Below are 27,967 nucleotides of genomic sequence, written 5' to 3'. Positions count from 1 at the left end.
GATAAACATGCGCACCCCCAGAGAACTGCTTTGGTGGCTCAGATGTGGCCTCTCTCTCTAAGCCAACTCAGCAGGTGAACTCACTGCCCTTCCCCCTATGTGGGACATGACTCCCAGGGGTAAATCTCCCTGGCAACAGGGCACAGAAATCTCAGGATGAGCCGGGACCCAGCATCATGGGATTGAGAAAATCTTCTTGACCAAAAGGGGGAAGAGAAACGAGACAAAATAAAGTGTCAATGGCTGAGAATTTCCAAACAGAGTCAAGAGGTTATCCTGGAGGTTATTCTTATGTGTTATATAAGAACGCATAAGAATATCCTTTTTTTTTTTTTTATGGTATATTGGAGTAGCTGGAGGGAAGTACCTGTTGTAGTAGCCTTGATTTTTGAAGAATACGATATAACTATATAGCTTTTACAGTGTGATTATGTGATTGTGTCAACCTTGCATCTGATACTCCCTTTATCCAGGGTAAGGATAGATGAGTAAAAAGGACAAATAAATAAGTGGGGAATAAGGGGGAAAAGAAAAAGTTGGGTACACTGCAATACTAGTAATCAGTGAGAGGGAGTTTATGGGATGCGTAAGTCTTTTTTCATTTTATTTCTTTTTCTGGAGTGATGCAAATGTTCTAAAAATGATCATGCTCATGAATACACAACTATGATAATATTGTGAGCCACTGATTATTTTAATTTGAATGGACTACATGTGTGTTTAGATATCTCAATAAAAATATATATATAAAAAAAGAGAAAGGTGCCCCAAAAGCTAAATTTTACTAATATTACACATCAGGTTTACCATGAGCACGCTTTATCCATTTTTATTTGCAATTTAACCTAATAGGGAATTTCTACCATAACAGTTAATCATAATCATGTTAGAAGATAAAAATCAGTGGGCAAAATGGCTTACTCGTACGGTACACCATGGCAAAGTTCGGCTCGGCCGCTGCAGGGCCCCACCGTGCGGGGGGGAGGGGGGCGCACACACTCACCATGTACATCGGGGAGCCACACAGCGTTGCCGCCATCATGTTGCTATGGAGGTAACGAGCAAAACCAAAATCCGCTATCAAGATAAAAAGGAGAGAAACAAATGATACCTTTGTCCACACTGAACATAAACCATACAATTCTTCTACACACAAGAGGGTACAAAGGAAGTTCAAAAAATAAAGTCAGTTGAATAAGCTGTACACCAAAGAGAAAGATGGCTACCTCGGTTTCAACGAGCTAAGAAATGCTAGCAATCATCAACCGTACAACTCGGCTCTACCAGTTTTGTAATGAATCATCATAGTAAAGGATTTGTTCATACACCCTGCATTAAACAGCAACACCATGTAAAGAAACTGAACTGCTTTTTTTCCATAAGAAATATCTAATATCAAAGGCTTCTTAAAAATACTGATAAAATATTTCTCCAGTCAATAGCAAAGCTTAAAATTATAAGCATTAACTGTTTCAAATAATTTTGAGATACAAGAGCACTAGAAAAGCTGCCAAATAAGGCTGAACTCGATTTCTCAGACCCCTTCCTGTGCTAAAACCACACGCGCTACAAACAAACCACCAGGGTTCTAACCTGCTTCCCTCTCGGGAAGAGAATAATGTCTGCTGCCCAGATGCCCGCTCAGGGCTTCCAGCGGGCGCCCTCTGGCCCTGTCTGAGTCGTGGCACATGCTGCCCCAAGCCACCCAACTCCAAGGAAAAGCTCAAAATCGCACGAAGCCCTGGCTGTGGCGCTCACCTATCTTGACGCGGATGGCGCTGGCGCTGGCCCTGCGGCGGCCGGCGTACGACAACAGGATGTTCTGCGGCTTCAGGTCCCGGTGCACGATGCCCTTGCTGTGCAGCGCCCGCATGGCCGCGGCGATCTGGTGCAGAAACACGCGGATGGTATCCTCGCTCAGCGTGCCCTTGGCTGCAAGGAACCGCACGTCACCCACGGCCCGGCTCCCCACAAGCCGTCCCACAGCAGCGCACACCGCACCGTGCCAGCGTACGCCGCACCCTGCCAGCGCACACCCCAAACACGCCCGGCCTGGACCAGACCACGGGTCTGCGGGCGCAGCCCCTCCCGGTCAAGGGCCCCTTCCCCACGTGCTCTCTGCTCTGGCTCTGCTGCTGCCCCAATCCCCTACGACCTTGCATGGCTAAAGCCATCCTGAAAAAAAAGTGTTTTAACCGTTTCTGTGGCTGCAGAGGAAGAAAACACTGGGTGAAGGCGTGGCTGTTGCGAAACGCTACTACTCGTCAGGGGCAGGGGTGGGCTCTGCTCCAGTCCCGGAGCCTGGAGGACGCCCGCCCGGGCCCCTCCCCACCTGTGAGCATCCCACGACGGACTTGTAAGTCAGAAACATGTTTAATAACGGAGAAGTCAGGAAAAGCCTTGGCACACAGTAAGTACCCACAGGTAAGTAACAATGCAAATACAAATCTGTTATTACACTGGCTCTAACCGTCACAAGTGTAATTCCCTGAATCTACACAGGCACCTAACATCTTGAGCCGATCTAAATCCTGTCATATTTCCGCCCCTACAACTCTTAGAACATGCTTTATACAACGTTTCTACATGCAATTAAGATAAAAATAACATTGACCCATGCAACAAATCAATTATGGTTTTAAAATCATTATGAAGATATATTAAGTGACATTTTATGTCTCTAAATCTCAAATAAGACATATCCCCATAGTTTAAAACTTATCAAATAACTTTTTTTCTTTGAGGGCTGTTCTTTATCTATCCTTTTTCAAATCTTTGGTTTTTTTTTTTTCAATATACACTGACACATCTATTAGAAAAAGTGAAGTTTCCATAACCCCATCCCTTGGAGATAAACTCTGTTTAAAAACTCAAGTATATGCTTGCAGATCTACTTTCTTGCTTATAACAATACATGAATATTGCATATTAGTAGGTGGGTCAACTCAAAAACTTATTAACTTTATTTTTGTATTGTAATTTATCTTAAATTACTTTACAACAATTAATCTTTATTTTTTCCATTTCATTCATTTACATTTTTATTCTAGGGCTTAGAATTTCTACTTGAAATTACTTATAATCTATATCATTGCATCATGACATACTATTAAATATATACTTAAAATTTCTTTAATTCAGAGTCTAAATTCTAACACTGTGCCTGTGAGGGGAAAAAAGATCTTACTTAAGCACAAACAGTGGTAGATATTCACATATTTCCATGAATAGCAAATATAGTGAGTATGTACATCCCAACACAAGCCCAGAAACCAACACTCCTATGTTGAGAACTTAATACTTTTGAAGGCTCTGCTGACATTAAACTCTTTGAAACAAACAAAAAAACATTAAACAAAACTTTGAAATGAATGCATTCTTGAGCACGTTAACCCTCAGAGTAAGCTCAGAGGTGGCTGCCACAGACTTAGTGTCTGTACAGCTTACCAATTTAGAATTTATTTTAAATTTGCAATAAACAATTTATTTTCTAACTTTTACAAATGTGAAAGGTATTTTATTTACCAGAGCAAGTAGGACTAAATAACCATGCTGCAATATGAAAACTGGCTTTAGACAGTGCTCTCCAAATAAGAGCCACATTTGAAACTTTAAATTTGTGGCAGCCATACTTTAAACATTAAAAACAAACCGGTCAAATTAACTTTAATAACATTTTATTTAACCAATATAAAAAATAAAATATAAATATAATAAAAAATATAATCAATATTAAAAAACTAAGCGATACTGTCATTCTGTTCCTCCTAGGAAGTGCTCTGAACCCAGTGTGTGTTTTACACTTACAACACATCTCAATTTGGACTTGCCACATTTCAAGGCCTCAACAGCCACATGTGGTCAGGGACTACTTACTGCCCAGGAGTTTGTTTCTGCCTCCAGAAGTTCTGTTTTCAAACCACAAAGTATACCTTTAAGGACTAGTACATCTGTTAATAAAGGAAGGTGCTGTGCTATAACGAGGGCTTTCAACTGATAAGGTACAGCTTACTCTAACACAGTGAAAAAGTGCTTTTGCCTGAAACACCAGAACCTCAGGGAACTCAAGATCCAGAGAATGACGAGCAGTGTCGGGAAGGCAGAAGCAGATGTGGGAAAGCAGACAGACAAGACGATGTGGGGAGCTTCCTTTCCCTTTGCCTGACTCCCCTTGAGTTTTTGGATGTATGCTTTATTGTGCTACAAATTATTTTTCTATATTATACCTGCATATTATAGAAAATACAGACTACAAAGAAGACTTTAAAAAATAACTCTTAATACACATAACAAAATATAAAAACTGGTTAGTTCAGGATATTTCCTTCTAACATACATTTTTACATATAAGTGAAAATCAGAGTTTATTTGCAATTTTGCATCATGCTTTTTCCACTTAATATTTTACCAAATTAAAAACTATTTAAATTTTTAAAATGTTCAATGCTTACATTCTGTTCTGTCATTTTAGTAAACTATTTCCATGCTAGCCTATGCTGACATTAATACCAACCACACTTTCACCAACACCTTGGAACCCTAATGTTTGTCTCTATTCGGGATTTACTTGTTTAGAACAGATTGCTAAAAATGGAGTATGATCATTAAAATTCCTATCTCATTCCTGTCTCACTGCATCCTATTATTAAATGACATTTAATTTTTTTTAACTGACAGATTAAGAAAAAAGAATCTCACTTGAGTACAATATAAAAACACACAGGAATCAACCAACTCAGGGTACGGGTTGTCTTTCCAGTGGGGTGGCAGGAACGGCACTGGAGAGGGGCGCACAGGGAGCCCCAACTACATAATATCTTTTTTTTTTTTTTTTGGTGGGTATATGCCAGTGTTCTTTATATGATACAGCTTTTGAATGTCTGCAGTACTGAATATTTTAATAATTTATAAGTATCATTTTTAATTGCACTCCCTGATTACTAGGTGAAACTGATCTCTTTTATAAGTGATCCACACTCTTTGCATATGTACCTACTGAGGGCATAGGAATTTTATCATCAATTGGCATGATCTATTTATAGTGCATTAATCTTCTACTATCTTCTGCATATAACTCCCTTGCACCTTTAAGAGGTGAACAAGTAGATACTGGCCTCACTGTATCATTAAAATAATACTTTGAAGGAACATAATTTGATCTGAGTGCTTCATATCCTACATGTATGCATTTTGGGTACTTCAGTACAGGAATAATTTCAATGGTACCCTTATAAGCGTTTTCCTTGAAATTTACAAGTAACTTTCACATTAACAAACACAGTACTGGATACATTCTTCCATTATGACTTCTTTATTTTGATAGAAAGGAAAGAGATTAAAAGTTCAATGAAGACAACCCAGGAGTCTTTTAAAGGAAAGAAATCCCATTTGTTATCTTCTCTCCTGGAGAGAAGTAAATATTGATACACAAGTGAAACTTAGGAAGAAAACCACAGCAAATAATACCTGCTCAGCAAAATGAACACAACTGAACAAATAAACAAATATTTATTGGATGCATCTATACAAGTACAGGAAACAGGGAAGCAGCATTATGTCAGAAGCAACTCAGGATTCAGCCGGCTACGTTACTATCTTTATTGAACACAGACATACACACAAACAAATTACCTTGCAAATAATCTGCCAGGTCTCCACCATTGCAATACTGACATATGTAAAAGAAAAAGTAGTTAAAATAAGGACATTGATTCAAGATTAATTCAATCTATTTTCAGTTACTTTTAATTTTAAAAAATCATTTTTATATAATGTCTCACCTGAAGTAAAAACATTATGAAAATTACTAAAACAGAATTTTAAATTTTAATGTTTCTTAGAATATAACCTAAATCACTGAATTGATTTTATGAATGGAAAATTTCAAATAACAATCTACCATCAATTTAAAAATGCACATTAATCAAAAGGAATTTGAAATAAATTAAACAGAAACTTGTATACTACGTACCTCCATCACCAGAAAGACAGAGTTGGGTAATTCCTGAAAAAGTATTGAGATTAGAGAAAAGAATTAAATACAAATTTAAAAAATGATAATTAATAAAAATACTATAACTGCATATTATAAAACCAAAATAAAATCACTAAATTCATTAAAAAATGAAATTAAAAATTCCCAATACAATGATCTAAGCAACTCGGCTTCAAAGACAAATCAGAACTTCTTAGTGACAACAGTAATGGTGTCACTAAGAAGTTCAGTTCTGTTCATGGAAAGAACTAGAAAATCAATCTTTCTGTTATGACTGACATAAAACAACACCTAAGACAAGAACATGGTGAGTTTACTACCAGTGGAAAAAGGGATAGCGTCTCTGGTCCTCTGGAAGCACTTGTAGTTGTGATTTAGAGCCATGAAATGACTTGACAATCCTCCCAGATGTTGAATGCATCATCCAAATTAAGACACATGATCCAAAAGATGCTTAGAATTTTTGCTTTCTGGGTTTTTATGTTTGTTTATTTGGGGAAATCACTTTATCAGGGGATTGTTGCCAAAGGAAAGCTGTTTCCTCACATCTTAGTAACTGATTCTAAGAATTGATTTGAGGAATTTTACAAAGTTTCTCATAGTCACACAGTTCCAAGTTCACTGCTTGAGTAGGAAATTCAAAGACTGATTAATCAACACCATAATGGCAATTTTCACATTAACTAAATTTTAAACTGGGCTTCCCTATGGCTTAACTCGAGCCAGGGCTCAAATGTGCAGAGACACAGCTGCACTTGGATCAGCAAGGCCCTAACCAAGAAAAAAGTGTTGTACGGGAAAGCAGGACAAAGGACAGAAAGGGGCAGGTCTACAGAAGAGCTGCTTAAAGCGCAGTTAAAGGACCAGCACAGTCAGCCAACCGTTTGCTACTGGGCCACAGTGAGATCATACAGAAATTAAGAGAAAGGACTTTAAAAGCTCAGGGCAATTTGAATAACTACATTTGTCAACTTAATAATAAGAACTCTAGACTTCTGCTTGTACGTCCTTTTTGGTTCACTTTTTTGACAACTCGTTTTAATTGTATTTTATAAAACCACCTGCTCACGACAGATTGGAAATACAAACTGGTCTTTTACAACAGCTACACAGAGGAGCAAGATAAGAGGATGCCATCAAGGTGCTTCACCACTTCACCAAGGACCTAGGGCTGCCTCAATCCAACACTGAACGTTCAGTTATGTCCTATAAGAAACTGATTTAGGAGGATTTAGTCCACTCGTTACTCAAGAAGACTAGAAATAAAGACCTGTTTCTTGTTATCATTAGTAAAAATAAAATTCTATTCTAAGACTTAAAATCATCTCTATTTTGAACTGGGTAGCTTTTTTATTGTTGTTGTTGTTGACAATTTTATTGAGATACATTCACACAGCATTCAAACCAGCCAAAGTATACAACCAATGGTTCACTGCATCATCACACACTTGTACATATATCCCCATAATCAATTTTAGGCCATTTTTATTACTCCAGAAAAGAAATAATAAAAAAGAAAAACCAAGTCCTCCCATACTCCTTATCCTCACGCCCTACTGTAGACCCGTAGCGTCAGTGTGGTACATTTGTTACTGTTGATGAGAGAGTATCAAAATATTATTGTTAACTCTAGTCCACAGTTTGCAACAGGTACATTTTTCTAAAAAATCTTTGATTGAGATATATTCACACACCATATAGTCCAACCAAAGTACACAATCAATGCCTTACAATATCACAAAGTTATGCATTCATCACCATGATCATTTTTAGAACATCTGCACCACTGCACAAAAAGAAAAAGAAAAAAAAACATACAACCCATACCCCTTACCCTCCCTCTCACTGAACACGAATATTGCAAACTACCCAATTTTTTTTATCCCTTATCCCCTCCATTGTTTGTTTATTTTTTATCCTTACTTTTTTTCACTCTTCTGTCTATACCCTGGATAAAAGAAGTCTCAGACACAAGGTTTTCACAATCATACAGTCACATTTTAAAAGCTGTATCTTTATAAAATCATCTTCAAGATACAAGGCTACTGGAACACAGCTCCACGTTTCCGGTATTTCCCTTTAGCCGTTCCAATACACCATAAACTGGAATTCAGGCCCCAGAGACTTGAAAACCGAAGCAATTAAAGAAACCACACTACCAGACCTCTGCCCCAGCCACGCCCCAGCAGGGAGAGGCTGCTGAAGTTAAAGGCACCACATCACTTTATGCTGGAGGGAAGACAAGTGTCACATGCTGGGCAGGACAGGTAAAGTACAGAGTCTAGAGGTTTCACAGGAAAGTCTGACAACTGCTGGGTCTCACCATCAGGGAAAACTTTAAATCCTAATTCAATACTGCAGCTTGGAAACTTTTTGACCAGATTATCTATCAGAGATGTGCCGTTCCCAGTTGTGGGTGTGACCATTGATTAGATAGAGATGTGACTCCACCCATTCTACATGGGTCTTCATCAGTTTACTGGAATCCTTTAAAAGAAGAAACCTTTTGGAGAGAGTCAGAAATAACAGAAAGCTCAGAGTGGACAGAGAGAACTGACAGAAACTTCAGAGCAGAGTTGACCCAGAAGCCAACACTTGAAGAACAGGCACTGTGGAGGTGCCTGAAGACCAGCAGTCGTTGCAATGAGATCTTAAGCCAGAACCTGGAGAGATCCAAGGGAAACCTTGACTTCTAAGAAACCTCCCCCCACCAAATAAACAAATTGGAAAAAATATTTCAATCACATCACAAAGTGCTGTCAACTCTGATGCCCTGTCCCTCTCCTTCTATAGTACAAGTATCACAATATCATCAGTTCTATCTCCTAAATATCTTGCCAACCTGCAGGTCTCACCTCCACTGGTGCCGCCATCACCTCCTAAACGGCTGCCCCAGATCTGCTGGGGCACTTTCGCCACGGAGGAGCCAGCATTTGGCCCATATCAATACACCACCATGCCTACCAATTTATAATGGAGAATCTCCTTTCTCTAACCTTACTGGCTAAGGCTGATGCTCATATATATGTACTCCGGTCCTGGCATTAAGTCCCTAGAAGGCTAAATTAATAATGAGAAGATGGCCCAGTGAGAGCCAGGGTGGGATGGGGCTGGAGAAAGGGAACTAATGCTTAATGGGTGCAGAGTTTCTGTCTGGGTGATGGAAAACTTTGGGGAATGGATGGTGGTGATGGCAGGACATTGTGAATGTAATTAGCACCTCTGAATCATATACTTACAACGGTTAAAATGGGAAATATTGTTGTATATATATTATCACAATAAAATTTAAAATATATATTCCAAAGATTACAGAAGAAAACAAAGAAACAAAAGTGGATACTGGGGCAGTGCAGTGGTGGCTCAGTGGCAGAATTCTCGCCTGCCATGCTGGAGACTCAGGTTTGATTCCCATGCCTGCCCATTGTCCCGACCAACTGAGGCTCTGCACCTGTAAGGGAGGAATGGTATGGGACAAGAGACACGAAGAATGGCAGCAAGACAAATGTTCTGATCAAGCTGCAAAAGTTTATTGAAAAGGCTGGGTATATATATACTCTAGGAGAGAGGGTAGCAGTAGGGATAGGTGGCGATCTCTAATTGGGTGAATAAGGACAAAGGGATGATTTGGGATTGGTGACTGCTGTTGTTAGGGTGGAGGGCAGATGTACAGTTAGTTTTTTTGGTGTAAACTACTACTACTTCCGTGAAGAAAGCTTATTATAGCTTAGGCCATTCTTTGTCTCAGCCCTGGCAGCCATGTTACCTGTTTCCAGCATTGATGAGGGTGGAATTTATACATGTTACTTTAATTGTCCCCAACAGCCCATGTTAAAAAAAATAATAAGAAGTGGATACTCATGGGTGCAAAGGTAGTAGTTCACTGGTAGAATTCTTGTCTGCCGTGCGGGAGACCTGGGTTCAATTCCCGGTCCATACATTTCCCCAAAAAGCAAACAAACAAGCAAATCAAACAAAAAATTCAACAAATGGTGCTGCAATAACAGGATACCCACCATGGAAAAATAATGAAATGTGAGTCCACCGTACAGCATACAGAAAAAAAAGTGGATACTGTTTCCCCACAAAGAAAACTGCTTTTTTATTATAAAAATATATGCTTGTTGAGCACACTTTGATAGTTAATCAAATGGTATTTAAGACAGTATTTAATATTTAGAATCTAAGACACTCTGATAGCTGTATCTATAGATTTTTTTCCTTCCTTGCTTTAATTTTAAATTGGTTTATGAACATATTATACAAACAGGCTTTACAATGATTACTTACACATTTTTTTTAAATATGCCTATGGAAAAGCTAACTAAAATATCCATTCTAGGTGCTAAAGATTTTCATGTTAATTGTAAAAATATTTGTATCTTCATATTTTCCTGAAATTAAGAAAATATTTAGTAACATAGATCATTACTATAGCAATGCAGATATTTGTAAGAACTTTCTACTTGATATTTTGAGAACATTCAGTTTTGACAGCTGATCAAATGGTATCTAAGTTAGTGTTTAAGAACTTTGCTATCTGAATTTGTAGATTTTTTTTCCTTGTTGCCCTAATTTTAAATTGGTTTATGAAACTTACTGCGCAAACACAGGCTTTACGATGATTATATGGATAATTTATTTAAAGATGCCTATGGTTAAGCTAAGAAATCCACTGTTGGTGGTTCTAAGTGTACTGTTTGTTTTCTTAAATTAAAAAAAAAAAAATATATATATATATATATATATATATATACACATGCCTGTTGAATAAGTTAAAAAAATCACTTAATCTCACCATCTGAGAGAAGTCCCATTAACATGTTAGTTATCATGCTTCCCTGCACCTATTTAGAGACACACTCACAAAGTATGCATTTTTTTTTAATATGGGCTTTTTAAAAAAATGTAACCCATTTCCACTTATTTGCTTACCTTCACCTCCCCCCTCCAAGGAGCCAATGTCTACATCTAGTCTGAATCCTTCTACACCTTCCTCCTGCCCATATAATTATGGATTAAACATACATACACACAAACGCAGCCATGTTTTGTTCTGAAGAAAAAAAAGGGATATAAATATATGTCTGAATATTGTTTTTCTCACTGCATAATATACTATGGAAATCGCTTCAAGTCAACTGAATGTATTTAACTTTCTTTGTAATAACAGTAATTTTTCGCAGTATAGAAATATCATTGTTTATTTGGCTCCCTACCCCTCTCATCAAAATACAGACATTTTCATTGCCCAGAAAGTAGTTCCCTCTTGCCCCTTTGCTGTCCATCTCCACCACCAAGAGGCCACCTCTGGCCGGATTTCCCTGATTTCTATTAGCATAGCTGAGTCTGTCTTTTCTTCAAATTCACACAAACAGGATCAGACAATAGCTGCATGTGGCTGTCTTCCTTTTTTCGCATGGGCATGCTCCGGGAATCGAACCCGGGTCTCCAGCACAGCAGGCGAGAGCTCTGCTGCTGAACCACTGCTGCCCGTCCTGTCTTCTTTCTTACCAACATCATGTTTGAGATTCATATATGTTATGGCATGTATCACATTTGTTCCTCTCTATGGCTGCAAATTTGTACACTGTATTATTTGCCATAAAACAATTTTAAAAAATTATGTCTCTACTTTTATGACTTCTGAGTTTATTTTTTTAACTTCTACTTTTGAAATATTTTACAAGAGGGCAGTTACAAAAATAATGTAAACCCCAGAGAACCCCATCCCCTAGATACCCAGATTAACCAATTTTAACATTTTGCTGTATTTGCTGTATCATTCTATTCATCTTACATCTATCTACCTATTTACTAGTCTATTTGTCAATCTACTTTCTGGAAACTTGTGTGAATGCTGTGTACATCATGTTCCTTGAACACAATACTGCCATGTACATTTCCTAAGAACAAAGATATTCACTTATCTAACTACCTTAAGTGGAATTATCATGTTCAAGAAACTTACTGATATATTTCAAATCTTAACAGTCTATATTCCAATTTTTTTTCATATGTCCCAATAATAACCTTTTAAGCCTTTTTTCCTCCCTTGCTAGATTCATCCAGGAACATGTATTGCATTTAATAGTCAATATCTCTTTAACTGCCCTTTCTTTCTTTCGTTCTTTTTCAACTGTGGGAACATTTATCCAAAAACTGTTCTTTCCTCAACTCCCAAGTACACCAGTTAAGGGGGTCAATCACACTCGCAATGCTGTGGTGCCCTCACTGTTGTGCTTTACTAAACTTTCCCATCTCCCCAAACAGAAACCTACATCCATTATGCATTAACTTCCCAGGCCCCCACAACCTGTACTCTAGCTGGTCTCTATGAGCTTGTACAGTCTGATATTAACTTAACATCCTAAATCTATAATAATCTCATTTGTTTTGATATTAATTTAATATCCTAATAACCTCATTTGTTTTGATACTATACATAAACAAGGTTGCTATAGCCCTCTGTATTAGTTTGTTAACCTGCCAGAACATGATATACCAGAAATGGAATGACTTCTAAAAAAGGAGGTTAGTAAGTTACAAGTTTACAATTCGAAGCCTGTGAAATGTCCAAACTAAGGCATCCAGGGAAAGAGACCTTAATTCAAGGAAGGCTGATGGGTCTGGAACAGCTCTGTCGGCTGGGAAGCTCATGACTGGCATCTGCTGGTCCCTTGCTCCTGGGCTCCATTGCTTTCAGCCTCTGCTCCTGTGGGAATTCCTCACTTTGCTTCTCCAGGGCTGGCTTTCATCTCTTGGCTTCCCTTGGCTCTCTCCAGGTTCTGGTTTACTTAACATCTCATGGGAAGGCCCTGGGCTCCAAGCATCTCCAAACATCTGTCTCTCTCTTCTCCAAGGGTTGACATCTGTGTCACCTGTGGTCTGAAGTTTCGTCAGCTCTGGCTCTCTCTCTAAAATATTTCCTCTTTTAAACGACTCCAGTAAACTAATCAAAACCCACCTTGAATGGGCTAAGTTACATCTCCACCTAATCAAAAGGCCACATTCACATTTGGGCATGCCATATCTCTGTGGAGATAACCTAATCAAAAGTTTCTACACTACAACATTGATTCAGGACTCAAAAGAAACGGCCGCCCCTACGAGACGGGATCAGGATTAAAACATGGCCTTCCTGGGATCCATAATATGTTCAAATTGGCATACCTTCCAACCCCGCTTGAGGAAATTTTAAATTTCTGTAACTGTAGTTTCAGGCACTGTTTCCTGTTCACAATCTCCATATCTCTAATAACAATCTCTTTGTGGTCATTTTTTTCTTGGTTTCCTTTAGTTCTCTGAACTTATTTAGAACAATCTGTAAAGTCTTTGGTCGTGTCCCAGGTCTGCTCCTCCTCACTTACGGTTGCTAATGCTTTACATTTCTTTGCAGGGGCCATCACTTCCTGCTTCTTCTGATGATTTATAACCTTGTATTGAAACCTGACATTTTAGTGCACTAAAATAAGACTGGGAGGCATCTGTTCCTTAAGCTCATATCAAGCTAGTGTAGTAACTGTGCTTTCCTTCAGTGCCTGGAACGAACAAAAACAAAGGAAAGAAACCCCTTCCTAGTATGCAGACTGACCTATGCAAATACCTTCTCCTTAAAGCAGCAGGCCTCCCTGGTCCTTTCTGCACATGTCTTGTCTTGGGCACATTAGTATGGCCCCATTTACAAAAACAGGAATTTCCCCTCTGCCCTAGCGTTTCAGTTTGGTAAAGGTGCCAGAATACAATATATTAGAAATGGACTAACTTTTACAAAGGGGATTTATTAGGTACAAATTTACAGTTCTAAGGCCGTGAAAACGTCCAAATGAAGGCACCCAGAGAACACCTTGACTCTGAAGAAGTGGCAATGGCATCTCGGTTTCTCTGTCACACGGGAAGGTATAGGGCGACATCTGCTGGCCTTCTCTCCAAAATGTCTCTGGGCTTCTCATGCCCCTGCTTGTTTCTCCTGGAACATTTCTGTCTCTCTTAGTGTCTCTCGGCTTGAAACTGTAATTAGATCATCTCCCTGGAGATGTAACCCAATCAAGAGTGGTTGTTAAGCTGGACTGGGGGAAATGTGTCTCCACCCATTTGGGTGGGTCTTGATAAGTTTCTGGAGTTCTATAAGAGGAAACATTTTGGAGAAAGAAAGAGATTCAGAGAGCAGAGCAGAACAACATAGCTACAAGAAGCAGAGTCCACCAGCCAGTGACCTTTGAGGATAAAGAAGGAAAATGCCTCCCCTGTGCTTCATGAAACAGGAAGCCAAGAGAAGCTACCAGATGACACCGTGTTTGCCATGTGCCCTTCCAGATGAGAGAGGAACCCTGTGTTCACCATGTGCCTTTCCAGATGAGAGAGAAACTGTGACTGTGTTTGTCATGTGCCCTTCCAACTTGAGAGAGAAGCCCTGAACTTTATTGGCCTTCTTGAGCCAAGGTACCTTTCCCTGGATGCCTTAGATTGGACATTTCTATAGACTTGTTTAATTGGGATATTTTCTTGCCCTTAGAAGTGTAAACTAGCAACTTATTAAATTCCCCCTTTAAAAGCCATTCCATTTCTGGTATATTACATTCTAGCACCTAGCAAACTAGAACAGATTTTGGTACCTTAAAGGATTCCAGCAAGCAGATTGAGACCTACCTTGAATGGGTGGGGTCAGTCTCCATGGAAACGATGCAATCAAAAGGCCCCACCCAACAGCAGGCCTACCCCCACAAGGCTGGATTAAAAAAACACGTGTTTCTAGGGTACACGCATATTCAAACCAGCACACCTAGCAGTTTTCTCACGGTCCAGGCAGGCACTTGACTGCTCCCCCACGTCACTCCACAGGAGAGCTGGAGGTGCTGCCCTCAACACCCAGGGCAAGTGTTGGGGTGGCAAGTCCCTGAGGCCACCCCCAGGCAGACCAGCCAGACATGCACACCGCCCAGCTGTGCAGGGGGTTCCACCCTGCTGTGTTCCCAATGGGCCAGGGATCCAGGCTGGGAGAGTGGGCCGGGAAGGCCACGGGAGCACCACATCGCCCTTTTCTTGATTTTGCACTCAGCCTTCTCTGCAGTCCTTTAACTGTTCCTAAAGCCTCGAGAAAGCTGTGTCTGCCAGTTTGTACCGGCTGTTTAATGTTTCCATGTAGGGACAGTGTCTTGAAGCTTCTCTGCCATCCTGATTGAAGCAATGGGCCTGAATTTCTCAATTTAAAGATGCCTTCCTAGCCCCTGGATTATGTACAAGTTGCCTAATTATTATTCTAAGATTGTTATTGTTTTAGATATTTAAGCCTTTAACTTATTTAGAAATTATTTTCAAGAATGAGAGACAGGGATCCAACTTTATTTTTTCTCAGCTGTCTCAGTTCTGCCAACAACATCTATTAAATGAATCATCTTTTACTCAGTATACTAAAAATCAGCAAGAGAAAGCTATTTATCTGGACCACTGAAAACAAGCTGGTAAGTCCCTAACCCACTGTGCCCCTCTGACAGTCAGGACGCTCCAGGAGACTTACCTTTCAAAAAAGACACATCAATCTCCTGCTTTAAAGATGCTTCAGTGGCTCTGCACAGCTGTCAGAGTACAGGTTACATGTGGCTCCAGCCCACCGCTCCCATGCCTCCAGCACTGCTGTCTCCCTTATGCTTGTGCCCCTGCCCCATTGGCCTCCATTCCATTCCTTAAACTCAGCAACTGGTCCTGTCTTGGGGCTTGGCAGAAGGCTCCACCCGCCTAGGAGGCTTACTTGCTCTTCTCCCACCAACCCCTAGCCCAGCCTCTTCGCACTCACCCACCAAGTGAGTCTGTTTCAACATCATTTCTTCAGAAAGCTTCCCTAAACCTACGGGGGGGGGGGGGGGTTGCCCCACTCTCCTAAGCCCTATGCTGTTTCTTCCACACTTCTCCAATAGTTCTCCCTTACAGCACTTTTACACCTAGAATTACTAATTCTTTCATGGCATCTTTCCGATATACTGTATACTCCACAAGAGCAACGACTATTTCTATTTGTTCATCACTACACCCCCTGCACATCTCATTAACTGGCCCAAGAAACAGTAATCAGTAAGAAAAATGAACATAATAGAAGCATCTCAGAACAGCAAGAGAAAATAATCAAAAAGCAATAAAACATGAAGATGATCAACGCACTAATAATTTGAGAATGAAAAACAAAACAAGATATGTTCTTCTTACAAGATCGTAAAAAAAAACACTAAGTCACTATTGGTCAAGATACACTGATGCCATTAGTTGGGATACAACCTGGTTATATCTTTGACCTAACAATTCCACCTCAAGGAATTTATTCTGCAGGAACACTCATATAAATATGCAAAGATACAGGTACACATCTTTGTCTGCAGGAACAGAGGTAAAAACAAACAACCCAAGTGGCTTATTACCAAGTGGTTTTAAGTAACTAACTTCTCATTTAGCCCTACAGTGACAAGCTGCACTTTTGTTAAAATATTAATAAATGTCTCACAATGAAAAGTTTAAAAAACAAAGTATATAAGATCACATATTACTGTATGTGTGTGGGTATATATATGTTTAGATAACTCAGAAATATACCAATATATCTCTGGGAGTTGTCATTTCCTTCCTAATTTATTCATTTGATGGCAATATTTGATAACTATGAGCATATATTATTTTGTTAATTAGAGGGAAAAATGTGTTTTTAAGTGTCACATAAACAGAAACACTATTTTTACAAACAGAAATACATAAAAATAAGTACATACATTTTATTTTATTTATTTATTTATCTTTTTAACATGGGCAGGTACTGGGAATTGAACCTGGGTCCTCTGGCATGGCAGGCAAGTACTCTGCCAGGTGAGCCACCGTGGCCCACCCAGTACATACATTTTAGATTAATTTCCAAATATGACACCAATGCAAATTATGTTCAAATTGATAAAATTGCTGCACTAGCCAAATTGATAAAATTGCTGCTATGCTTCCTAAAGAAGAATTAGTATCAAGGAAGCAAATCTAAACTATCAGATCAACACTCTTTACTTGCAAGCCAAATACTCAAGACTACATTTATGTGACTGGTATTTCCTACGCCTATTTTTATGAATTGGTTCCAGTAGTATACACTGCACAAACAATGCTGGCACCCTGAATATCTAATACGTCCAATAACTTAGGTTTTAGAGTACATATTCTCCCTAATGACATCACATTCTGCAACCAAAGTTGGTCCTGAAAAATACTCTTCATTCTAAAAGAAAAAAAAATCTAACTACCCTCTCCACCGGTTGCAGAATAGTGGGGTTTTCTGTACCTCTCCAAAAACGGGAACTGTGGAGTTAATACTACTTACTGATTTATGCATTAGGCACTGGCTTGTACCACTTGGTGCCCTCTATCCACATACACCAAGACAGAGCGCTCAGAGGAGAATGGACATTTCAACCAGAGATTGTGAAATCAGTTTAGCTTTGACTTTAAAGTTTTTTTGCCCTTTATTTTTAGATTGCTTTGATATTCTCAAATGAAGGAATGAGTTACATTTACCTAAACAGGTAATAAAATACACCCCAAAACATTCACATATTCCATGCACAGGAGGTTAAATTGCAATTTTTTTGGAGAGCAAACATAGTCTACAATCAAATGCCTTAAAACTGTGTGCTCTTTGACCAAGTAATTCTAATTCTAGAAAGCGAACTTAGGGAGATAACCAAAGATAGGTTCAGAAGGTATGCTTCTCTTAACATTTTTCTGAAATGGGAAAAACCTAAATATGGGTTTATTAGTTAAATACTTTTGTGGTACAATATGTAGTCTTTCAATGACTAAATGAACAAAAAACTACATATAGTAACAACTTATTTCATCCCACTCCACTAAAATTAAGTACACAGACTAAGGATTATTTTCTATTTAGCGCTTTACTCTTAGCACTAAGAATAATGCCTACCACATAAAAGGCACACAACCCACAAAAAGCATGAATTTGAATAATGACAGTTTATATAGAGAATGGTTCAGCTAGAAATAGGTACAGAAGAATCATATAAAATGTCCAATTTACTTTGCTGAAATTCAACTGTCCACGGAGCAAAATGAAAGGAAGAATGCCAATAATGCATGCTGGTCAGTGGTGCAGCCCTGGAGTGAGCACAGGGAGCACCCGGCTCCATTGCTCCTGGGGAGGTCCTGACCCTGGAGTGAGGGCAGGGAGCACCCAGCTCTGCTGCTCCTGGGGAGGTCCTGGCCCTACAGAGAGTACAGGGAGCACCTGACTCTGCTGCTCCTTGGGAGGTCCTGGCCCTACAGTGAGCGCAGGGAGCACCTGACTCAGCTGCTCCTGGGGAGGTCCTGGCCCTGGAGTGAGAAAGGGGAGCACCGGTTCTGCTGCTCCTGGGGAGGTCCTGGCCCTACAGTGAGTGCAGGGAGCACCGGCTACGCTACTCCTGGGGAGGTCCTGGCCCTACAGTGAGTGCAGGGAGCGCCCAGCTCCACTGCTCCTGGGGAGGTGGCCCAGGCCGGCAGCACCTCAAAGGGCCAACACCACACCAGCCAAGCATGGGCCCAGAATGATAACAAGATTTTTACAAAAACAGTATTACCCCTAAATATCAGCCAACTACTTCATCTAATGTTCCAGGCCACCCCATCCCCACTATGTATTTCCAAGCGTACTTTTGATAAGAAGAAATTCTGCCTTGGAAGATGACTTGAGAAACCAACCTCCCTACCTCCAAATAAAATACAATATTCACAGACATATCTAGGATGAATACGCATAGTTTCTCTGTTATTTAATTTTTAGTGCTCTACAATTCACAAATGTTACTTTCATAATAAGAAAAATATATGTATCTAATTTTAAATAGTTCCCAATAGACATTTTTCATGAAAATGCCAGATCTGGTGGTGCCAACACTCCTGTACCTGACCTAGAAAACAATGATTACTGCTACAACTTATTATCAATTGTTAATAATTTTACTTATTCAGCACATTACCTATTTTGGCCTAGTGCCATATGCTATTGTAGACTACTCCTTGATTAATGGACATATACTTAAGCTATATATCTTTTCAATGAGAATTAAGACCATTTGCTATTTCCATTAAGATTCATTTAAATTTGTATGAAATAGAAACTTATTTTAAGTTATTATTAACAGACATACATACTTTACAGAAAAGTCCAAAATAAGGTACCTGAACATCATAGAGTGCTACAATATTTTCATGCTGAAGTTCCTGTAAAGGAAATTTACACAATAAAACTCATTTATTCTAATAATTTCAATATATGTAACATGCACATAAAATTGATTCAAGCATGTAGACACACACACATACATATATATATACTATTTCTAATATGCTACACGCTACATTTCTGTTGCTAAACTTGAACAATTTAATCTACTAAAGAATGTATGTGCTTGATCAAGCCTTACTTGGGTCCTGAGAGCTTTTTTTTTTTAATCACTATCATTTTTGATTCCCAATAAGGTGAGTACTATCACTAGTTAAATGCTATGGTTACTATGGTCCCAGATTTCCTGCTAGTCTTCTAAATTTAATATACAATTTCTAAGAGCAAGAAGCATAAAATTCGTAAGTGCTTTTAAAAAGTGCATTATCTTCCTAAAAGAAAACAAAGTATAATTCTTAGCTCAAGAACAATGTTTACCAAAGACATTATTAGCCTGCCACAGAATGACTGGTTTTGAGGAAAACTGCTAAGTGTTAGAGGAGGGTTCCATGTTCCCTCGTTTGGGAAACACTGGGTTCAGCAAACCTAAACTGGTTTCCTTTATTTTCATTTTCTTTAATGAGACAAGTGCTTTGCGACTCCCCGAGAAAGTACTTAGTAAACAGGATTTTCCAAACTTGTCCGCCCACAGAAGCCTTTTTCTCTCAAAGCATCTAACAGGGTAACATTGACTGTGAGTGAACCAAAAAGGTGCCCTCCCAGGAAAATAACCTCCTTCAATCTGCAAGAAAAAGAGACCCCAACCTCTTTTCTCCCCCAGCCCCCCCCAAAAAATTGAATGATAATGTGAAAAGTCTCAAAAGAAGATAGAAACAATGTATGAGAGGGAATGTCTGGCCTTCCTCTCAAACAAAAACTAGGAAAAAAGAAGAAATTATGAGAAGCTGAAGTCAATTTTCACAGAATCCCTCTAAACTTTGGCTATGAGCCATAACATCTACATTTAAAAATAGTTTCAGAGCACTCAGTGCTTCAAAAAAAAAAAAAAAGACCTGGGCATGCAAAAAATGAGAGCAACAGTTTCCAACTGTTCAATTTTCAATTCTCAAACTTGGGCCCAACTACCAAAATTGCAAGGATGTCGTTTTAATCTAAAAGAAATTTTAACTTTGTATGAAAACCACATAAAGCCACATACCTTTAAGATTTTAATTTCCTTTCCAAGCAGTATTTGTGATTTCGACAAGTTCTTTTTATTAATACTTTTAATAGCTACCTCCCAATCAGTTTTCTGAAAAGGAAAAACAGTATATTACTTCTCTGGGAATCATTCCGCAGAAATAATTGAACAAAGAAATCTGTAAGCACAAGGATGTTTCTAGCAAATCAAGGTGCAAACACTGGGAAAAGTGGAAAGAACCTGAATCTCTCACAGCAGGGAAATTATTTCATAAATTATGGTGCTGCAAGCCGATTAACGTCCTACCACTAAAAAAAAAAAACAAACAGACGTGACCACCACGGAGTGACACAGTTCTCCACGGAGAACCAGTTTGGGGCCACTTGAGTTATGGGGACACGTGGATAATAAACCCAGAAGGAGGTAGGGCTAATTACAAACCGTACTTGTTGGCGCGGCAGGACTGTAAACTTTTATTTTTTTTCCTTGAGCTTTATTTTCCTAATAAACGACAAGCAAGTAGGAGCATTGATTTTATCAGAGAGGCATCAGCCAGACCACTTCTAATATGCTCCTTGTCAACAGACAGCGCTGCCAAAATCTTTGCGATGATTTCCACGCGCGAGATGCCCTTTCCAAAATCCTTTAGATTCTATAAACCTCGTGTGACCCTATCCGACAGCCGGCAAATACGAAACAACAACAAAAGAAGGCCTAGGAGCTCTCGTGGGCATCTGGCTTGGAAACCGGGTGTCCCCTCCCTTCGCGCCCCGGGCGCCCGGGCACCGCGCCCCGGGAAGGGGAGAGGACCGGGGGTGCGGGAGAACCAGCCCCGGGAACAGCGACCCCCAGGGGTGAAGAAGCCTGGAACACACGGGCACAGCGCCTTTTCCCTCCAGGGTGACGCGCCCCGCAAGCCCCAAACCCCGCGTCCGCTCTGGCGCCTCGAGCCGCGCACGGGGCGTGCGGGCCTTCTGGGTTGGGGGAGGCGCTCCCGGAGGGGGCCCGCTCCCCAAACCGCGGGCGGCGGGGAAGAAGGCAGGCGCGGGTGGGAGGCCTCCGAACCCTCCTCCCGCGACCGAAACAAACCCCGCCGCTCTGACAGTGCGCTACGCCAGGCCGCTGGAGGCGGCTCCGCCAAGTTTGGGGACCCCCCGCCCCCCACCTCGGGGGTCGGGCCGGACCTCGCGGGCCGCTCACCTGGCGGTGCCGCCCCCGGAAGACCACGGCGAAGGCCCCGTGTCCCACGAGGTCCCTCTTGCTGTACTCGAAGTCGCCCACCACCTCCATGGCGGGGCATGCGGAGGGCGGGCGCCGAGCGGCCCGGGATCAGCACCGCCGGCCCGCCGACCCCGAGCGCGCCCGCGGGCGGCCGGACTGGGGCAGCCGCGGCCCCGGGCCCGGGCGCACGCTCATGCCGAGAGGCCGGGGCGGAAACTGGGGGTGGGGCGGGAGGCACCGCGCGGGGCCGGGGTCAGCGAGGCCCGGCCCGGCCCCGGCCGCTCCTCATGGCCCGGCCCGCCGCCGGCCGAGGGCTCCCTGGCAAAACAGCCTCGGCGCTGCAGGCCCAGAGGCGCCGCCGCCGTCACTGTGCGCCCCCGGAGGGGCACGCGCGCCCGGGAGAGGTGCGGGATCCGGACCTCCCCATGCCAGGCTCGGCGGCCCTCTCCGCCCGGGGCGGTGCTGTTGGGGCGGCGCTGTTGGGGCGGCTGCCGCCCTCCGGCCCTCCCTGCCGTGTTACCGCGCCTCGCGCCAGGCGGGTCAAACGCACACACGCGCGACGGCCACTCCCGCGCGACTGCTAACCCTCCGCCGCGGCAGTCCTTCTTGTAGGCCGCAGCGCGCAGCCGGACCCGCTCCTTCCGCCGCGGAAATGAGTGCGCGCTTTCGGGGCGCGCGAACCGCAACCGCGTGGGCAGCCCAGGTCACCCACACAGGCTGGGAGTCATGGGGGTGCGAGTCCCTGTGGCGAAGGCGGGGTGCCCTCGGCCGCCTCGGCGCGGGGCCCGGGAGCGGAGGAGAGCAGGCCACGCCCCGGGCTTGCGGGCGCGGAGGGGCGGGCGGGCGAGAGCTGGTCATCGGCTCTGGCTGCAGGCGGGGCCGCGAGGCTGGCGGTTCCCCGTGGGCAGAGTGGACCTCACGGGTCCCGCGAGGGTAGCAGAAGCCGTGCGGGGAAACTGCCGGTCGCCTGGGCCTTTCTGCGTTCACTCACCCGGGGTCCCTGGAGCGATGGTGTCAGTCAGGGATGTGATGTTCTAGGGGGAAGAATTGGGGGAGGGGGGGTCCCCTTGGGCGCTGTGAGAAGCTGATGAGAGCTCAAGCCCCTCTTCCCGGGAGATTCATCACGTAGACTCGTCACCACATTCGTTTTCGAGGGCTGCAAGAAGTCCTACTCCTCAAACTGAGGCCCTCTCTTCTTGCTCACCTTGAACGGTTTGAAAGCGCTTTCTCTCCTACCGGATGGTTTCTGTCTGCAGCCTGCCGTCCAGGCCGGGCCTCGCTGAGTCGCTTCTTTAAGCAGGGCATCCGATGCCACAACTCATGTTGGGGTTTTGGGGTGTATTTGCTGTCAGCTTCTCTCTCACCACCACCATTATATTTCCCAGCCTACGCTGTTCCCCAAACTGATCTCTGAAGCTGGACAGGGACCCTGCGAACCTCCCACCTTGAGGCAGGGAGCCCCACAATGGTGAGAAAAGCCCCCTTCTCTACAGGCCCAAAAAAGCAGAGCCTTGGGTTTCTGTCCCACTGAACCTGCAGGTACCTGAGTAATTCCATCCCTACTTGAAAAAGACCCAGCGGGAGCCTTCCAAATTCAATCCAGGGCAAGTTAAGCAGAACAAATATAGAAATTTGAGTTTGCACATGCACACAAAAATGACTGGACATGCACCTCCCCTACAAAAAAGAATTGATTGGGAGCTGATTCCTTATCTCATTGAAAGATTCCTTATAGATGTCTAAACAGAGTATTTAAGTAGAATTGAACATGCCAAAATTCAGTAATATTGCATATTTAAATAGGAAAAGATTGCAAAAATTCAGTAAATAATAGCTTTTTGGAAATATGTATGTATCTTACAAGATATAGATCCCTGAGCAACTTACTGTTTCTCCTTTCATGCCTCAGTTTCCTTATCTATAAAATGGGAATAATAGCATCAACTACCTGCTTGGGTTGTTAAAAAGATTAAATGAGTTCAATGGGTAAAGTCTTTCTGAAAAAACACTGGCACATTTAAAAAACAAAAACAAAACCACTATTTAAGTAAGGAAAATAACACTACTTGCTAAATCAATCAGTTGAGATAAAGCCATGCCTTAGGCAAGGCAAGGAAGTAGGTGAGGGGTGAGCTCTAATTCTTAACCCCACCTCACCCAAGGACAGCCTCTCTCTTCTAGTTCCTCCTTCCCAGATTCTTTCCACAAACCCTAGACAACTGCCCCTTCCCTCCTAACTCCCCCTCCTAGGTTTTTGTTTGTGTCTGGTTTTTAATTACTATTAGAGCAGTTGTAGGCTTTACAGCAAAGAAAAAGCTGCTCTAGACACATGTCCTGTATTCACAGGCCAGGCATACATCCCATGGGCAGACCCTTGCTTTAAAAACTAAAGTATGGGCCAGAGCCCAGGCATAGAAAGACCAAAGGTGATGGTGGAGTTATACAGAGAAGGTCGGGTTTAACAAATGAGTATGAGTGCTGAATCATTATATTGATATTTCCTTTAGTCTCCAATGTCTTAGAGCAGCTAGAAGTAAAGACCTAAAATTGTGAAATTGTAACCCGTACCAAACTCTGAAATCAACGACTAATTGATGTGCTGTGCTTTGAAATTTATTGCTTTTTTGTATATACGTTATTTTTCACAAAAAAAGTCGATTGTGATGATGAAAATAATCTTCCTAGTCTCCTATGTTCTGGAGCAGCTAGAAGGAAAAATCAGAGAGGATGGAATGGTGGCCCATGACAAACTCTGGAATCTGTCCTGTGACTACTTGTTGAAGAGAGCTTTGAAAACTTAAAAAACGAAAAAAATAAATATGATAAGCCAGAAACAATAGGGGAAATATTTTATGATCTGACATCTATGAAATAACAAGTATATGCACAGTCACAGAGCAGAAAGTAGAGAACAAGTTACCAGGTGCACTGGTGGGGGGTGGGGGTGGAGGTGGGGGGTGGGCGTGGAGGTGGGGAAGGGGCACGAAGGTGGGGAGGGGGTACAGAGTTTCTGTCTGGGGTGATGGAAGCTGCGGGTGACAGATGGGATGATGGGAACACATGGTAAATGTATTAACAGCATTGAGCAGTATACTTGAAAGTAGTTAAAATGGGACTGTTACCACAATAATTTCTTAAAATAAGAAGTAATAAAATATATTCCTGATGTACTTGAAAATAAAGTCATTTAAGAACAAAACCAAAAGTATGCAGTTTGCACACATAAGGATTTCTGACCGCTGAGGCTCATTATTGGAAAAAGAGGTGGAGGTGAGGGGAGTTTTGCAAAAAAAATATTCCACGAGGATTATTTGGAAGCAAATGTCAAATGCCAAAAGTAATAAAGGAATGAAAAAAGTTTTAAGGAATGCATATAGAGATGCAGTTATGACTTGCATAATGTCCAGTCAAGGCTTCCGAAGCATCCTGCCGGGAGAACCCGGGACCCCAAGAGGGCTGTCTTTCCACCTGTGAATCTGCTTCAATCATCCCTTGCCTCTGTTTACCTTCTATACGGCAGTCTCAAATCCAAATCCTTAGGGAAGGGATTCTGGTTGGCCCAGCATAGAGGGGTCCCCTGAGGATGGCGGGGTGGGGTTGTGGGTCGTGGTTGCTGCACCGAGAGTCTGTGGATGTGACAGGGCCGGTGAATTCTGGAAGCAGAAGGGGGCTGGCCAGCCAACCTGGTAAGTATTCACCATTGGTCCACATTAGGCTTTATTCAGTAATGGAGGCCAAAGGGATTTCCAGTGGGCTTCTAACATCACTGGCACTTGACAATTTGATTCATTTTTATCGATCCTAACTTGTCCTATTAATTGTCCTGTTGCAGCAGCCCTGATGGTAACAGGACCTCCTGGTGACCTCACTTGAGAGATGGGCACAGCCTAAACTACGAATTGACCCCAGGTTACGATGGGCAGGATGCAAGCTGAGGTTTAGAACCACCCATTTATCATTATCCTCAAACTACATCATTGCTATTACTTCTACTTCAGTTATGTTGTTTCTACCATAATTACCCTACTAATGCTTTGCAAGTCTGGTGTAGAGTGAGTGCAGTGTTTTGATATTTAGTCATTCAAGAATTTATAAGAAAATATTGAAAATAAGCACATAAAAGGAAAAGACAACAAAGTGTATATATTTTCCTTAAAATATTTTGCAAATATCATAATCGCAAATCTTCTAAATCATAAACATAAATTTCCTGAAATGATAGCAATAATAAATAACTATAAAACTTGTTCTTCTAAAATGAAAACAGTTTGAATCTTTCAACCAAAAATCAAGTTGGCTTATTTTTCTTGCTATTGTCATATCCATAGAGCCGAATGGTGGTCAAAAGTTGTTATCATTAAAAGTTAGAAGTGCTAAAAAAATTAAAAAGTTAAAAATGCTATGATGTACAAAACCTACTCTCAAATGTTTAGAAATTAGGTAGATAAAAAAGATGGATAGACAGACAGACTGATAGATGGATGGCTAAAAGATAGGTAGATACAATGGTATGAGAAATGTGGCAAAATGTTGGATTTTGGACCCAGATGGTGGATCTGGGTATCTGGGTGGATGTGGTTTGGAGTTCTCTGTATAGATTTTGTATTATTTTTACAACTGCCCTTTAAGTTTGAAATTATTTCAAAAAGTTTTAAAAAATCAATAGCACTTTTCTACATGCCAGCAATTACTGATGGAAAGTATAGTAGAAAATGCACAATAGCAATAAAGCATCATGAATTAAAAAAAAATTAGAAGTGCTGCTAAACACATATTTCATAGGAATGGCAATAATGCCTTGTTAATGCTAGTGGTTAAAATAAAGAATATTTGTAAACATCACTGATATAAATTTTAAAGAACATCATGAATCCACTTTCCAAATAAAGCAATTAAACTATTAAAAAGTCTGAAAAATATTTTATTGATATAATAATGTAAACCATTTTTAATTTTTTTAAAGTTTAATTGAAAGTGTAAACAGAATCAGCTGTATGGTTAAAAAAGTAGAACAGTTGCCAAAAAAAAAAAAAGGAGAACCCCTACCTCATACCATATACAAAAATCAACTGAAAAATGACAAAGATCTTAATATAAGAGCTAGAATTGGCAAATTCATAGAAGCACAGGGAAATAACTTCACAACTTTGTGTTCAGCAATGGTTTCTTAGACTTTACACCCAAAGCACAAGCAACAAAAGAAAAAAATAGATAAATGGGATCTCATCAAAATTAGACACTTATGGCGGATGCTGCTGCCGACCACCACCCTCTCCCGCCCACAGCCATGCTCAACCCCACCACATTTTTCAACATCGTGTTGATGGTAAGCCCTTGGGCCGTGTCTCCTTGGAACAGTTTGCAGACAAAATTCCAAAGACAGCAGAGAATTTTCACGCTCTGAGCCCTGGAGAGAAAGGAGAGCTCGTGCTTTCACAGAATTATTCCTGGGTTTAGGTGCCAGGCTGGTGGCTTTACAGGCCATCATGGCACTGTGGTGATGAGAACATTATCATGAAGCATACAGATCCTGACTTCTTGTCCATAGCCAATGCCTGATCCAACAGTTCCCAGTTTTTCATCTGCATGCTAGAGCTGAGTAGCTGGATGGATGCACATGGTCTTTGGCCAGGTGAAAGGGGGAGTGGATAGTGTGGAGGCCATGGACGCATCAGGTCCAGGAATGGCAAGAGCACAGGAAGGTCACCATTGCTGACTGTGGACGAATCTAATACATTTGATTCATGTTTGGTCTTAACCACCAGACCATCCCTTCTGTTGCTCAGAGAGTGCTGCACCTCCCCTGGTCTGCCTCATATCCTGTCATCGTGCTCTCACTGCAGTTCTTTGGGTTCTACATTATCCTTTCCTTCCGAGTCTAGGTGGAGTTAAGTTTATGATTATGAAATAAAAACTTAAGCAACCACAAAAAATATTAAACACTTTTGTGCATCAAAGGACTTCATCATGAAAGTAAAATAACTTATACAACGGGCGAAATGAGAAACTATTTGGGGACCACATATCCAATAAAGGATAAATACGCAGTGCATATAAATAAGTCCTGCAACTTAATTATAAAAAGACAAATAACCCAATTAAAAATTAAATGGAAGACTTGTACAGACATCTCTCCAAAGAGGATATACAAATGGTGAAAAAGCACATGAAGCAATATTCAACATTCTTAGCTATCAGGGAAGTGCAAATCAAAACCACAATGAGATACCATTTCACACCCATTAGATTAGCTGCTATTAAAAAAAAAAGGAAAGTAACAAGTGTTGAAGAGGATGTGGAGAAATAGGAACACTTATTCATTGCTTGTGGGAATGTGGGAATATAAAATGGCGAAGTTGTGTGGAAGACA

The 27,967-nt window shown here is 41.4% G+C and overlaps 1 protein-coding gene across 10 annotated transcripts in view; it reads right to left on the bottom strand.

Annotated features, from left to right (window-relative positions):
- Nucleotides 1-21,711, bottom strand: part of ULK2 (unc-51 like autophagy activating kinase 2) — a 120,640-nt gene extending 98,929 nt beyond the window's left edge. For 3 of the 10 annotated variants that reach the window (XM_077164001.1, XM_077164002.1, XM_077164006.1), the window contains exons 1-7: nt 21,577-21,708; nt 20,395-20,487; nt 19,166-19,234; nt 5,972-6,004; nt 5,632-5,668; nt 1,759-1,932; nt 1,004-1,077 (exon numbers count right to left, since the gene is read on the bottom strand). In XM_077164001.1, the coding sequence (XP_077020116.1) occupies nt 1,004-1,077; nt 1,759-1,932; nt 5,632-5,668; nt 5,972-6,004; nt 19,166-19,234; nt 20,395-20,487; nt 21,577-21,666 (570 nt within the window). In that variant the 5' untranslated portion in view covers nt 21,667-21,708. Of the gene's footprint in view, nt 1-1,003; nt 1,078-1,758; nt 1,933-5,631; nt 5,669-5,971; nt 6,005-19,165; nt 19,235-20,394; nt 20,488-21,576 lie in introns of all 10 variants that reach the window. The other 7 variants (XM_077164009.1, XM_077164010.1, XM_077164004.1 and 4 more) reach the window with 5 other exon arrangements.
- Between the last annotated feature and the right edge of the window lie 6,256 nt (nt 21,712-27,967).

Source organism: Tamandua tetradactyla, chromosome 6, assembly GCF_023851605.1.
Source record: "Tamandua tetradactyla isolate mTamTet1 chromosome 6, mTamTet1.pri, whole genome shotgun sequence".
Lineage (NCBI taxonomy): Eukaryota > Metazoa > Chordata > Mammalia > Pilosa > Myrmecophagidae > Tamandua > Tamandua tetradactyla.
The sequence above is the reverse complement of the archived record's forward strand: the minus strand, read 5'-3'. Positions and strand labels throughout refer to the sequence as shown.